This window comes from Lingula anatina, chromosome 3 (genome assembly GCF_051362555.1).
Source record: "Lingula anatina isolate TDL-2025a chromosome 3, LinAna3.0, whole genome shotgun sequence".
Lineage (NCBI taxonomy): Eukaryota > Metazoa > Brachiopoda > Lingulata > Lingulida > Lingulidae > Lingula > Lingula anatina.
Window position 1 is genome coordinate 21575157 of NC_141769.1, and position 16096 is coordinate 21591252.

Genomic DNA, 16096 nt, shown 5'->3' on the forward strand with positions numbered 1-16096 from the left:
CCCTGAAGATGAAAATATTAAAATATAATTCAGTTAAAATGTGTTAGCTGTAAAAAGATGTCGACAGTAACTCTATAACCACCAGCTCCTGGCTGCTATCATATAATACTGCTTTCATGTACAGTTTTGCCAGCTGTTTGACTAAGTTTTCCTCCAAAACTCTTTAAGTTAACTTTGTTATGATGTCTTTAAAGCAAGGAAACAAGAAAAGAACTTTCTTGTGACTGTAAAATGAATCTGTTCTTTTATAAATAATGTAATTTTTTCAATTCTAAATGTCTGAAATGATTAGATTTAATAATGAATGATAATAATTATAACCATTTATGTTCTTGGCCTGCATCTGAAGCAAGATCTGAAAAGACTTCCTCCACCTTGATTGGCAGCAGTCCTTGGGAGCTGAAATATATGACACAGTATTACTTACTAAATGCAATAATAAATAACCTTCAATAAGCAGTCAGTGCATCTCATTTCATGTATGAAACTGCATTAAAATATTTACCATTGTTTAGAGCTAACAAATTTGCGAAGTATCATTTTAAACTTACAAAAAGCACAAACTGTGTTGGCAAAACATAAGGAATGTGTATGCACGTGTGTGTGTGTGTGTGTGTGTGTGTGTGTGTACATTCATAGTCACATTCCATCAGTGTAATAAATAGATCCTTATTCTATTGCCCCTGCTGTCTTAACCTCTCTCCTTCATATGTCTGCTGTCACAGCTGTTGTGTCTTGAACATCAACTGAAGAAAAAAAAAAAGAAACCATAATTGTCCACAATAAGGATATTACATATTCAAAGATATACATGCAATAAAAACAGATAACAGTGAATTAACTTAGTAATTGTGCAAGAGAGTCCGCTTATTGTGTGTTTAATGAATGCCTGTTAAATTGGTGTATACCATCTTACCTCTTTCGATCTTTAATGCTCTCAGCATCTGACATACTCTTTCTGTCTTTTATGTCGCCTGAAAACAAAAAAATGGAATAGAAACTATCTGTGTACAAATAGGATTTGGGCAAAAATACAGAACTGAAAACTCATTCAAAGTCTATTCATTACAAAATTAATTATTTTCATGAAGACCAGATTTAGTATTATAAGACCAGGTTGCTTGAGCAACACTGTTCGTATGTATGTGTGCATGTTAGTGTGTGTGCATGCATGTGCACATTTAATATGTGTATAATATCATAATTTAATCTGGGCTCCATTCGACCAGATGCATGGGGAGGCATGTGAGAGGCGAGATATATTACAAGGACCAAAACTTTCACCCTGAAAATCAACAGCTACAAGAACCAAGACTTGCACCCTGAGAGTCAACAGCTACAAGGACCAAGACTTGCACCCTGAAAATCAACAGCTACAAGGACCAAAACTTGCACCCTGAGAGACAACAGCTACAAGGACCAAGACTTGCACCCTGAGAGTCAACAGCTACAAGGACCAAAACTTGCACCCTGAGAGACAACAGCTACAAGGACCAAGACTTGCACCCTGAGAGACAACAGCTACAAGGACCAAGACTTGCCTTGGTTGCCCATGCACATGTTGGCCCAACGTTGGGTTTCCATCTAAGTGCTCACTTTGGCCGACGGTTGGCTGAATGTATTTGGCCAACGTTGGCCCAACGTTAGTCAATTTCAATGCTAAAGCATTGCCAACATATTACCAACCAAACTATGTTGGCCCTACATTGGGTCAACTAATATTCAACATGGGCCCAACAATTACCCAACCTGAAACCAACAGTGTATTTATGTTGGTTCTACTAATAACCAACATCGATCCAACATACCTCAAACCAACATTGCATTAACATTGGGCCAACGGTAGGCCAACGGGTCACTGAGGTATCTGCAATTTGCACAATGATTAACGACCCAACCTAAAACCAGGAGCACAGTGATTTACATCATTGAACCAAAGGCAAAATAATTTTATCCAGAATCACATACGTAGTAGGGCACTGTAATAACATGTCTGATGCACAGGCAGATCAGTGTCCTGATGAAATATCTTAAGCATCTGAAATCTGCAGACTGCAAGGTATAACTGAAAAATTAGCAAGCTGATTAATGGATGAATTCTTCAAAGGACTTGATCTGCCTGTGTTGTGGTTGAAACAAAAAGATTAGTGATATATTTTAAACTGTTTAATTAATTCATAACATTACACTGAACAAATACCTTCAACCAACTAAGTAATGTGATGTGAATGGAAAAATAATACAAAAATACATCTCAAAGAAACTTTTTATAAAGATATTTTAATATTAAATTCAAACAATTGTTAAATGATTCATGTCAAGAAAATTATTACCAGTCCTGTGAAAGAACTTTCCACCTTATTCCTGGAGTCAAGGCAGTTTTTTCACCCAATCCAAGAATCACAATTATTTCAATTTTTAAAAAATCTTCATTAAATTAAATTTAAATCCAGAAACCCTTGATTAATATCAGGTAAGATGTTTAAAATTCAAAAGAACTGTCATTAAGTAGATAAGTTACTAGTAAGTCTATAAAATCACATAAAGTCTCTTCCTTCAGGCAAAATCTCAGACATTGTCTATTTAAATAAAATCAGTGGTCATATGAATGTAATCTTCATTTTTCTCTCTCTTTCCTGTCCTGCACCTGCATGATCTTTGGCAAAGCATGATTAGTTAGGTGTATCTTCAACATCTTTTTCTTAACAGTCACAGAGGAGTGTACTTCATCTACAAATTAAAATATTAAAAATTTAACTTGAAATATAATGCTGGAATTGATATGCATATGCATTATATGCATAACATTTTTAGGTGCTTGACTATACCTCTTCCCACATCACTGTGTTCATATACATTATATTAGTAGTTGTGTATTATAATATAATATGATAATCTCCCCATATTCTCTAAGTTAGGCAAAAGCTAATATCTAACTTTTACAATGGAGTGTCTGTGTGCAGTTATTTATAGCAAAATTACTAGTAGTTCTTTCATGTACACTTGACCATGAATTCAGTTTTAAAGGGTTCAAAATCCCATACAACTGTACTGTACCACTGAATACTACAATGTATATTATTTAGTCATTCCAACAACTCTATCACAAAATTCACTGGCAAGGATTCATACAGACACATAAGAACAATTGGCTTTCAAGGACCTTTAAGGCTCTAACTCAAGTATTTTTCAGGGATTTTTAGGTAATAGCCCAGGCAAGTTATACACTAATACATGTTCTGTACAGTTATTCTAAAGTGTATATGCCAAAGGAAAAAATTATTTCTATTCAAGCCTAGAAGAAATTAATAGAGTTTTCAATAGAATATCTCTAAAAAAAAATTCTAACTACATAATATTTATTGCACACTCACACACATACATACTGAAATTAATAATCATAAATTGCAATATTTGTAATAGGTAAACTTAAACAGCACCATTTACAATCAATCTTTACCTTAAACTGCACTATTTATACTTAATTCATGACAGTATTGATAAACAAAGTTTATCTGGAATTGAACTTTGGGCAAAGTTGCACACCCATCATTCAATTAAAAACCCAATTTGAATCAAGGCCTGAAAATGTTAGAAAACATATGCAAGTCGGGGCACCACAAAATGTGGTATACCCACTATCCAGGGCCGTAGCCTGAGCAAAATGCCAGGGGGGCAGTAAGCGGACACGAGGGGGCAAAGCCCCCGAGGGGGGAGGGGGTGTCCCCCTCCCATGGTGTGGAAAATTAAAAAAAAAAAAGTATGTATAATACTGCATTCTGGTGCATTTTAACTGTTATTCATTGCTCAATCAGAAGTCAGAAATTGTGGGTTCATTTTGCCATAAGTACAGTCATTTTTTCAATATAACACGCCAATTGGCCTGGGGGATAGCTCCCTAAGGGAGGGTGAGCTTTTTGGCATGAAGTGAGTTAGCTAAAAACAGTACTCCTTTGTAAACAGATTGTTGAATGATTGTCTAGTGGCCATGAGCGCATTTTCTCACAGAATTGATACCAACTTTGCAATTTTTTTTACCTTTGCGATTATTATTATTATTATTTTTTTTTTTGCACCTCAAATGCCGGGGGGGGGGGGGGGGGGGGGGCAGCAAAATTATAAACATACTTCTACATAGCTATATTCTATGCAGTAACAGTACAAACAAAATTATAAACATACTTCTATATAGTTATATTCTATGCAGTAAAAGCACCACAAATGCTATAAAGAATAAATATTGTACTTATGAAATGATGTATCTGAATGTTTGATATGTTCTTTATTTTTGTGAAACAACTAATTTCCTTTTAAAGGCTGGCACAAATTAACTTAGAAGTGATGCATTTGCAGGTGTGTGTGTGTGTGTGTGTGTGTGTGTGAGAGAGAGAGAGAGAGAAAGAGAGAGAGAAATTAATCATATGTAAGAAGCGACTGAAGGACCTCCACAGAATAAGAACCTGTAGATTTATTTATGGTACATGAAGTGCAGGCCCTCTGGACCTTCAGCACCTTCAAAGTTTAAATTTGCAATACACAAATGGAAAATAAAGGTATGATAACAAAACACAGATGCTAGCTGTCATATCCTCAAGAGCATTAAGATTGGTTCACCTAACCAGACTAAAAACCAAAGTTTTGCTTGCAAAAACAATTCCGTAATGGTCAAAACCAACAGTCCCTTAAATGATTATTTGCCTATCACTTACTGACAAGACATACAAACACAAATATATATTATTCATCTGTGTTATATTGCCATTTTTATGACGCTATTCCACTCAAAATGTCAAACCAATGGCGCAATAAAACATATTTTGGGTTAATGTTTTTTTTTTTCTCAAAATTGATACAATACATTTGCACACACACCCACACCCCGCAGGCAAAAAGTAAACATGTTTAAAGCCAAATTTAAGATTCATATATTTTAAAACATGCCTATGGTTAGTTTACAATGTTGTATCTTTCACAACTTCTAGTACCAATTTTGCTACTCGCCAGTAACTATATTATAAGAGAACATTCAGTGAAATCGATGCACGGATATTCCTTTGGTGTATAAAATGTTACATAATTATATACTATATCGTCTCGTTAAGTTTATTAGTATAAAACTCGAAAGGCCATTGTATAAACACGTATTCTACATATTACCGGTCTCTATGCTATTTTCTCTTGGAGCTGCGCCCCCCTCCCCTCTTTGAAAACGAGGCCAAGTCTAATAATTTCCTAAATAACCGCCATGCGAGCTAGCCGTCTGCTCCCACAGGGTATTCTGTACATTATTATGTAATTCAGGTGACAAATGATCATAGAGGTCAGTAGAAGATGGAGAAGACAGATATTTAGGGTACGTTGCTACAATTGCCACATCTCAGCCAAAAATTAAGCACAAAAAATGACATCAAGTTGCAGGGTATGAAATTCGTATAAATTTGAAGCCGGGCAGCAGGGCTGGCAACTTGAAAAGTATCCAGCCCTGACCAAAAGTAGCCAGTCCTGATTTTTTTTTGAAAATTGCCTGATTAAACCAATTGCAGGCAAGAACGATATTGAAACAGGGACTCTTAGTCTCAAAGTGAATTTATTCAAGTAGATTCTTCACTGTCAGCATCTGAAACGTTATGCTCTGAACCCAAATCGGAAAAGTCTGATTCACTGTGATTGTCATAATCAGAGGTTAGTTGCATAACCCGCTTGTTACAAATGCTCCATGGGCATACTTCTGAAATCTTTCTGGTTGTTCATCAAAACCATTTTTTTCCATTAATACCTCTTGGTAAACTTTGTAAACATTAATATGTGTAGTCATACATGTAATGTATTTTTTACCAAGATATTCAGTCAAATGAGCCTGGAAAATGCAGTGGATTTATTTTCAGATAAAAAGTCATTTCTTCATACTTGTGAACTCCTGAATATTTAATCTTGCATATATGTCCAATTTAAAGTCATAATAACTCTTCGTTTTGGCCAAAAATTGAATTTTCCTGGCATAAACGGCAATTTTCCCGTACTTACCAATGGTCAACAACCCCATTCCTGCATTCAAAGTAAGTCCAGGGTTTTTTTCCTAAATGCTTGTTTTTTTGTTAAAATCTCTTAAGAGATTTTAACTGACGGAGCCCTCTCTGACATTGCATAAGTCACGCGATATCGAGCGGGGTTTTCTGATGACCTACTTAAAACCGCGGGAAAAGCAGACAACAACAACACTTTATTACAATAAAATAAGATTCATACGATATAATCGCCTTACTGCTCAGAATGCATTTATATCTACAACGTGTGCAGTTCTGGGCTTTTCATTATCCGACACATTGAACAAAAACTCGCAACTTACGTTTGAGGATTGTGTCATGCGCCTGCTATATCTTATCCTGCCACATGTTATTTTGGTCTCGAATGCACGCGAGAATCTGCGTGATGCACCAACATCCTTGGCAACGGATGCCTTGACGACCGGGAAGAAAGGCACCGAAAGCCCTATTGACAAGCAGTTTTTAGTTTTACTACAATAACAGCCGTTTTAGTGGTGAAATGCAAAATAATATATTTCCATGTGTTGTTTAGAATGTATTACTTGCGGAATTTTGAATCTCAAAGGAAGAGTTATTATTGTTTTAACATGGTTTCGATCAGGGCTTTTCCCAGGGTTTGGGGTGCAGGGTCCACTTATTGTAAATCTGAAATTTGATAACAGATTCACATGAAGTTTAACCAACCCGCATGAAAATGCAGTAGTATCGAAGTAGCAAAGAAGCATTAACGCAGTAGTGGTGTGGAGCATATTTGCAGTAGAAATGCAGTATAGCCTACTGCAATTCTACTTCAAAAATTACATAGGGTTGTACAGAGGAGGAGCATTAATGCAGTAGATTAGCAGCATGATAGAAGCATGTTTCAAATATGCTAATTAGCTCCCACATCGAAGCAGATTTGAAGCATGTTTGCAGTATGATTGCAGTAGTCTACTGCGCTGGAGCATCTACTTCGTTTTCGTGCGGGTTAAGTCTTTAAAAAATACTGTGAGCTGGAGGTGGGGGGGGGGGGGGGGGCAGTGTTATTTTATCTTATTAAAATATTCAAAATTTGTAATATTTGAATAAATTTCATTAAAAATGGAAGAATATTCATTGTATAATAGTTTACTTATATAAATGTCACAAATTTTAAAGTTTTTAAATTGATATTGCTTTCTTCAATTTGCTTTCTTTAGGGGTAACATGTGTTTGGTTTTTTTAATATACAGTATGAATTAAATTAAGTCAGTCATTAAAAAAATTCCCCCTTTTTATTTAAATTCTCATATTTTTATTACTAATTTTCTTCCTTACATCAATACCACACTGGTATATGATAGCATTGCTTATTTATCAAATTCCAGCACCAAATTTTGAACTGTAAATAACACAGGTGGTGCTAGAGTCATAAAATAAAACAAATAAAGCAAAATTTTAGGCTATGCAAATAAACAACATTTCAACAAAATCTTCAGTCCCAAAGTTTGAATTTCCATGTTCATATGGTTGTGAGGAGATAGCGTGCAACACATTTGATTGACGGGCAGTATGCCTTGACAACAAACTAGATACAACCAGTCCAATCTGGCTGTTGTACCCAGTACTTGTGTAGTTTCTATTTAAGGAATGGTCTTTGTTACTAGAGCACTTAGATTTTTAAGCGAATAAATATTCAGTATTCAGCCTGTTATGTGGATAAATTTTGTCTTGTGAAGTTCTGGAAGGTGTTCACTTTCATAATTTGGTGGTAAGTTTGCTTAGACTTCGTTTTGGGACCACATGTTTTGTACCAAATGTAGGCCACTCTTTTCAGTGCAATCCAGGAAGAGAATATGCAACAAAAATTTACTTTTTCAAGATTTTTGTTCTTAAGTTCTAATAAAACATAACCTGTTCGTCGGACAGCCCACCCTGCAAATTCACTAGTCCAAACTGAATTTTTACTTGTGGAGCCCTGCTTTGGTGTCATCATACACTTTATTTGACTGTCTGATACCTTCCTGTGTTCTTTTCTTACATGCTGGGGCATCACATACGTTATTAGCACCAAAATACTTACAGAGGGTAGACTGCGACAGGGGTACTCCTGACTGCGACTTGGGCGCAATCTTGTATAATCCACGTGCGTCGTGACGTCATTCAATTAATTGTACCACCAGCGTTAGCGCTGGCGGTACACATGGTTTTAGTCCCGTCCGGATCGTTCCGCCGGCTCCGCCGGACGGCTACCGTTACCGCTTCTCCTCCTAGATGGTAAGGGCCCCCGTACCCATCTCTTGGATTTAGGTCACCTATAATCTCAACTCGTTCCACGTAAAATTTGGGCTTTGTCGGTTTTGGGGTCTAGATGTGGCACTCATTGCAATGCACCCTTGTCTAAAAATGGCAAAATTAAATGCTAATTATCTACCCTACGGAAGGAATTATGGGAAAAATTTCTACAAAAGTCATATGTGTAGATTTCAAATATGCCCTTGGATTTGACCTTTGACCTTTATTGCAAGGTCAAACGGGCCAAAATTTTCAAAAAAATGAATTTTTTTACGAAAAAAAAATTATTTGCCCTGTTATTCAGACACCACACAGACTTAACCAATAATATTATTGGAAAGTGTTACCCTTCAGGTCATCTTTCATCTCAGTGAATTTGGGGTCAATCGGTGCATTTTCACAGGAGTAGCGGCCATAAGATACCGAAACTGAAAACTGTCTCTAATTCGGGAACCGTTAATGCTAGAGACCCATTCTTTTTTGCATTTTATAGAGCATGTAAAGCCCAACACTGGAAGTGGTCTCGGTTTTTTTGTATTCCATACGGTTTTCGAGTTACGCTGTATCAAAAAGTACATATTGGTGATGAAAGCAAAATGTGCAGTATGGTAATGGATAATAAATTTTGAACTCCGGAAAAATAAAACATAAGGCTTGGCAAAGCAGACAACTTGAGGTCAAAAATGACATTATTTCATCAAATTTGAACATCTGGAACTTCAGAGCACGTCCCATTTCAAAAATTTTGACCAAAATGACCTTTTCTTTAATTAATTTTTTCTGTAGGAAATTTATGGCACATTATGGTTACTCCAAAATTATAACATTTAGTCCCTTATTTCTCCAAAACTGGCAGAGATAGGTCCATAGTTACTATTGAAGTTGAATAGGAAGTCATATACTGGCCATCTAAATGTGACCTTGAAATTGACCTTTGACCTACTTTTCACCATGAACTGAACTTCGCAAATTTTGCTTCCCTTTTTATCTCCAAAACTGGCAGAGATAGGTCTATAGTTACTATTGAAGTTGAATAGGAAGTCATATACTGGCAATCTAAATGTGACCTTGAAATTGACCTTTGACCTTTTTTTCACCATGAACTGAACTTTGCAAGTTTTGGTTCCCTTTTATCTCCAAAACTGGCAGAGATAGGTCCATAGTTACTATTGAACTTGAATAGGAAGTCATATACTGGCAATCTTAATGTGACCTTAAAATTGACCTTTGACCTACTTTTCACCATGAACTGAACTTTGCAAATTTTGCTTCCCTTTTATCACCAAAACTGGCAGAGATAGGTCCATAGTTACTATGGAAGTTGAATAGGAAGTCATATACTGGCAATCTAAATGTGACCTTAAAATTGACCTTTGACCTACTTTTCACCATGAACTGAACTTTGCAAATTTTGCTTGACTTTTATCTCCAAAGTTACGCTGTATCAAAAAGTACATATTGGTGGTGAAAGCAAAATGTGCAGCACGGTAATGGATAATAAATTTTGAACTCCGGAAAAATAAAACATAAGGCTTGGCAAAGCAGACAACTTGTGGTCAGAAATGACATTATTTCATCAAATTTGAACATCTGGAACTTCAGAGCACCTCCCATTTCAAGAATTTTGACCAAAATGACTTTTTCTTTATTTTAATTAATTTTTTCTGTAGGAAATTTATGGCACATTATGGTAACTCCAAAATTATAACATTTAGTCCCTTATATCTCCAAAACTGGCAGAGATAGGTCCATAGTTGCTATTGAACATGAATAGGAAGTCGTATACTGGCAATCTAAATGTGACCTTGAAATTGACCTTTCACCTACTTTTCACCATGAACTGAACTTTGCAAATTTTGCTTCCCTTTTATCTCCAAAACTGGCAGAGATAGGTCCATAGTTACTATTGAACTTGAATAGGAAGTCATATACTGGCAATCTGAATGTGACCTTGAAATTGACCTTTGACCTACTTTTCACCATGAACTGAACTTTGCAAATTTTGCTTCCCTTTTATCTCCAAAACTGGCAGAGATAGGTCCATAGTTGCTATTGAACATGAATAGGAAGTCGTATACTGGCAATCTAAATGTGACCTTGAAATTGACCTTTGACCTACTTTTCACCATGAACTGAACTTTGCAAATTTTGGTTCCTTTTTTTCTCCAAAACTGGCAGAGATAGGTCCGTAGTTTCTATTGAACTTGAATATGAAGTCATATACTGGCAACCTTAGTGTGACCTTGAAATTGACCTTTGACCTACTTTTCACCATGAACTGAACTTTGTAAATTTTGGTTCCCTTTTATCTCCAAAATTGGCAGAGATAGGTCCATAGTTACTATTGAAGTTGAATAGGAAGTCATATACTGGCAATTTACTGTGACCTTGAAATTGACCTTTGACCTACCTTACAATGAACTTAACTTTGATTGTACCATTTTTAGTCATATATATTTTTTGCATATTTTGAAAATTCTTGTTGATTGCATTTTTACAGCTTGTCAAGCACAAGACTGGTGGCTGTGTCCCTTATTTTGTGTATGTGGGGGTCTATATGAATGCGCTTGCTCCAGCTGGTGGTACAATATTCGGAGGCGGTATCGCCTCTCTGATACTCTAGTTTTTTATGAGAAAGACATCGTACAATTATAATTACAGATTATAGAAGAAGCAAAACTTAAACTGTGTAATTAGATGAGATTGTGTGAATTTGAATGACCACACATCGTTCGTCACTTGTCTCAGAAACAAGCATATAAATGCTGCGTTTGATACTTTGTATCAGATGTTTCATAACATGGGTCTTTGCGTTAGGCATGCAGGGAACACATTGAATAACCATGTACTTTCGGTTTTCGTTCATTTTTTGAGAGTGTCGATTTCTTGAAGGGCTAGCCTTATTGTTTTCGTTTTATTTTAGCCAAATCTGCTTAATGTGAACGTGCATATTGATATACAATTATTTTAGGGGCCAGAAAATGGCCAGACCGACGGACTGGCAACTTTTGGAAAGAGACCGCCCGGGTGACAATTGAGCCGTCCCGGGCTGCCGGTCCTTATTTCCTACCCTGCCTTAAGGTTGAAAAAAAAAGTGTTGATCACTGTTGATATTTAGCAACGGTTGCCATGGAAATAATGGATGAGTTATAGAAAATAATATCTTGTCAGATTTTTCTTGGCATACTGTAACTTTCCAGAAAATTTCAAATGGATATTTTACTCCATTCAAAAGTTGTGCCAATTTTGTTTTATTTATTGGGCAATGAGGTGACACTTTTGGCTTCCACTGTTACATATATGCTTGGATACCAGACTTTTTCAAAATTTTGTGGGCGACTTGCATTCTTTTAAATTTAATAACTTTTGATTGGCTTGCTTGATTTCCAAAAAATAAAATGTTTTGGAAAGATCATGAATTTTTCTATCACATAAGATCCTTTTGGCTGATATTTATCTTACTATCAAAGTTGACCTGACCTCTCTAGTGGAATGAAACAAGGCAAGATCTAGATCATCAATATGCCCTACAAATAACTGTTAAAGGGATAACAACTGGTTGTTTTGGCAAAGAAAGTATATACCTGGGGAAAACAATGATTTTCCAAAAATCCCGTACCCATACTAACAAATGTTTAAATTAATCCATTCCAAAATTCAAAGCTAGTCCATGTTTTTTTTTCTAAAAAGTTTTTTTCTGGTAATAATCTGTAAAGTGATTCTTACAGAGGCATAAACAGCCACCTGGTTTGTTGACAAGCATTGTAAAGTCTGCTACTGAAGAAAATGTGGTGCTTCATTAAATATGTTAATATTATTTCAAGGTTGAATAAAATTTTATATATAAATGCCAAAATAAGATGTTGTAATGATCTACATACTGTATGTTCTTGCAGAGTTTTCGAGAATGGATGAAAGTGAACATGTTGGCTTTAAATGATAGTATGACTTAGTTGATATGGTTTACATCAATGTTCAAGGCAAATAGGAAAAATGCAGCAAATGCCAACATTGCATAGGAGATGTTCTTATAAAACCATCTAGTTCTGTAAAAGAATGCCAAAATATGATGTTGTAATGATCTGCACATTGCTGTATGAAATAGTTTTTTTTTTTCATCTGATTTTCTTCTTTTACTTTCAGGGACTCCCGGCTACTGAATTTCCAGGAAATAGGATATATGCTCCATGAAAGATCTAGGGTTCAGATCCAGACTGACATGATGCTGTCAGACTTGGCTGTCCAGCCATGTAGCTGGCAGATTGGGTTGTCCTGCTATTCTGATGTCAGTCTCCGTTGTCCTGCCATGTTCTGGCAGTCTCAGTTGTCCTGACATGTTGGCAGTCTCGGTTGTCCAGTCATGATGCTGGCAGACTTGGTTGTCCTGCCAGAGTTCTCGCAGATTCGACTGTCCTGTCATTCTGATGGCAGGTTCGGCTGTCCTGCCATGAAACTGGCAGTCTATGTGGTCCTGCCATGTAGCTGGAATACATTGGTTGTCCTACCAGAGTTCTCGCAGATTCGGCTGACCTGTCATTCTGATGGCAGGTTCGGCTGTCCTGCCATGAAACTGGCAGTCTCAGTTGTCTTGCCATTTAGCTGGCAGACATTGGTTCTCCTGCCAGCGTTCTTGCAGATTCCGCTGTCCTGTCATTCTGATGGCAGGTCGGCTGTCCTGCCATGAAACTGGCAGTCTACGTGGTCCTGCCATGTTCTGGCAGTCTCGGCTGACCTGCCATGAAACAGGCAGTCTCAGTTGTCTTGCCATGTAGCTGGCAGGCATTGGTTGTCCTGCCAGCATTCTCGCAGAATCGGCTGTCCTGTCATTCTGATGGCAGGTTCGGCTGTCCTGCCATGAAACTGGCAGTCTACGTGGTCCTGCCATGTTCTGGCAGTCTACGTGGTCCTGCCATGTTCTGGCAGTCTCGGTTGTCCTGCCATGTTCTGGCAGTCTCAGTTGTCTTGCCATGTAGCTGGCAGACATTGGTTGTCCTGCCAGCGTTCTCGCAGATTCGGCTGTCCTGTCATTCTGATGGCAGGTTCGGCTGTCCTGCCATGAAACTGGCAGTCTCAGTTGTCTTGCCATGTAGCTGGCAGACATTGGTTGTCCTGCCAGCGTTCTTGCAGATTCGGCTGTCCTGTCATTCTGATGGCAGGTTCGGCTGTCCTGCCATGAAACTGGCAGTCTCAGTTGTCTTGCCATGTACCTGGCAGACATTGGTTGTCCTGCCAGCGTTCTCGCAGATTCGGCTGTCCTGTCATTCTGATGGCAGGTTCGGCTGTCCTGCCATGAAACTGGCAGTCTCAGTTGTCTTGCCATGTAGCTGGCAGACATTGGTTGTCCTGCCAGCATTCTCGCAGATTCGGCTGTCCTGTCATTCTGATGGCAGGTTCGGCTGTCCTGCCATGAAACTGGCAGTCTCAGTTGTCTTGCCATGTAGCTGGCAGACATTGGTTGTCCTGCCAGCTTTCTTGCAGATTAGGCTGTCCTGTCATTCTGATGGCAGGTCGGCTGTCCTGCCATGTAACTGGCAGTCTACAAGGTCCTGCCATGTTCTGGCAGTCTCAGCTGACCTGCCATGAAACTGGCAGTCTCAGTTGTCTTGCCATGTAGCTGGCAGACATTGGTTGTCCTGCCAGCGTTCTCGCAGATTCGGCTGTCCTGTCATTCTGATGGCAGGTTCGGCTGTCCTGCCATGAAACTGGCAGTCTACGTGGTCCTGCCATGTTCTGGCAGTCTCGGTTGTCCTGCCATGAAACTGGCAGTCTCAGTTGTCTTGCCATGTAGCTGGCAGACATTGGTTGTCCTGCCAGCGTTCTTGCAGATTCGGCTGTCCTGTCATTCTGATGGCAGGTTCGGCTGTCCTGCCATGAAACTGGCAGTCTCAGTTGTCTTGCCATGTAGCTGGCAGACATTGGTTGTCCTGCCAGCTTTCTTGCAGATTCGGCTGTCCTGTCATTCTGATGGCAGGTCGGCTGACCTGCCATGAAACTGGCAGTCTACGAGGTCCTGCCATGTTCTGGCAGTCTCGGCTGACCTGCCATGAAACTGGCAGTCTCAGTTGTCTTGCCATGTAGCTGGCAGACATTGGTTGTCCTGCCAGCGTTCTTGCAGATTCGGCTGTCCTGTCATTCTGATGGCAGGTTCGGCTGTCCTGCCATGAAACTGGCAGTCTACGTGGTCCTGCCATGTTCTGGCAGTCTCGGTTGTCCTGCCATGAAACTGGCAGTCTCAGTTGTCTTGCCATGTAGCTGGCAGACATTGGCTCTCCTGCCAGCGTACTTGCAGATTCGGCTGTCCTGTCATTCTGATGGCAGGTCGGCTGTCCTGCCATGTAACTGGCAGTCTACAAGGTCCTGCCATGTTCTGGCAGTCTCAGCTGACCTGCCATGAAACTGGCAGTCTCAGTTGTCTTGCCATGTAGCTGGCAGACATTGGTTGTCCTGCCAGCGTTCTCGCAGATTCGGCTGTCCTGTCATTCTGATGGCAGGTTCGGCTGTCCTGCCATGAAACTGGCAGTCTACGTGGTCCTGCCATGTTCTGGCAGTCTCGGTTGTCCTGCCATGAAACTGGCAGTCTCAGTTGTCTTGCCATGTAGCTGGCAGACATTGGTTGTCCTGCCAGCGTTCTTGCAGATTCGGCTGTCCTGTCATTCTGATGGCAGGTTCGGCTGTCCTGCCATGAAACTGGCAGTCTCAGTTGTCTTGCCATGTAGCTGGCAGACATTGGTTGTCCTGCCAGCTTTCTTGCAGATTCGGCTGTCCTGTCATTCTGATGGCAGGTCGGCTGACCTGCCATGAAACTGGCAGTCTACGAGGTCCTGCCATGTTCTGGCAGTCTCGGCTGACCTGCCATGAAACTGGCAGTCTCAGTTGTCTTGCCATGTAGCTGGCAGACATTGGTTGTCCTGCCAGCGTTCTTGCAGATTCGGCTGTCCTGTCATTCTGATGGCAGGTTCGGCTGTCCTGCCATGAAACTGGCAGTCTACGTGGTCCTGCCATGTTCTGGCAGTCTCGGTTGTCCTGCCATGAAACTGGCAGTCTCAGTTGTCTTGCCATGTAGCTGGCAGACATTGGCTCTCCTGCCAGCGTACTTGCAGATTCGGCTGTCCTGTCATTCTGATGGCAGGTCGGCTGTCCTGCCATGAAACTGGCAGTCTACGTGGTCCTGCCATGTTCTGGCAGTCTCGGTTATCCTGCCATGTTCTGGCAGTCTCAGTTGTCTTGCCATGTAGCTGGCATACATTGGTTGTCCTGCCAGCGTTCTCGCAGATTCGGCTGTCCTGTCATAATGATGGCAGGTTCGGCTGACCTGCCATGAAACTGGCAGTCTACGTGGTCCTGCCATGTTCTGGCAGTCTAGGTTGTCCTGCCATGTTCTGGCAGTCTCAGTTGTCTTGCCATGTAGCTGGCAGACATTGGTTGTCCTGCCAGCGTTCTCGCAGATTCGGCTGTCCTGTCATTCTGATGGCAGGTTCGGCTGACCTGCCATGAAACTGGTAGTCTACGTGGTCCTGCCATGTTCTGGCAGTCTCGGTTGTCCTGCCATGTTCTGGCAGTCTCAGTTGTCTTGCCATGTAGCTGGCAGACATTGGTTGTCCTGCCAGCGTTCTCGCAGATTCGGCTGTCCTGTCATTCTGATGGCAGGTTCGGCTGACCTGCCATGAAACTGGTAGTCTACGTGGTCCTGCCATGTTCTGGCAGTCTCGGTTGTCCTGCCATGTTCTGGCAGTCTCAGTTGTCTTGCCCTGTTGCTGGCAGACATTGGTTGTCCTGCCAGCGTTCTCGCAGATTCGGCT

At 39.9% G+C, this 16096-nt stretch overlaps 1 protein-coding gene across 1 annotated transcript; it reads left to right on the forward strand.

Moving 5' to 3' along the window:
• The first annotated feature begins 5220 nt into the window (after positions 1 to 5220).
• LOC147763073 (uncharacterized) lies at positions 5221 to 14520 on the forward strand. Its single transcript, XM_087010085.1, has 2 exons — positions 5221 to 5353; positions 12441 to 14520. The coding sequence occupies exon 2, from the start codon at positions 13035 to 13037 to the stop codon at positions 13878 to 13880; it is 846 nt and encodes a 281-aa protein (XP_086866211.1). The 5' UTR covers positions 5221 to 5353; positions 12441 to 13034; the 3' UTR covers positions 13881 to 14520.
• Positions 14521 to 16096: the final 1576 nt, after the last annotated feature.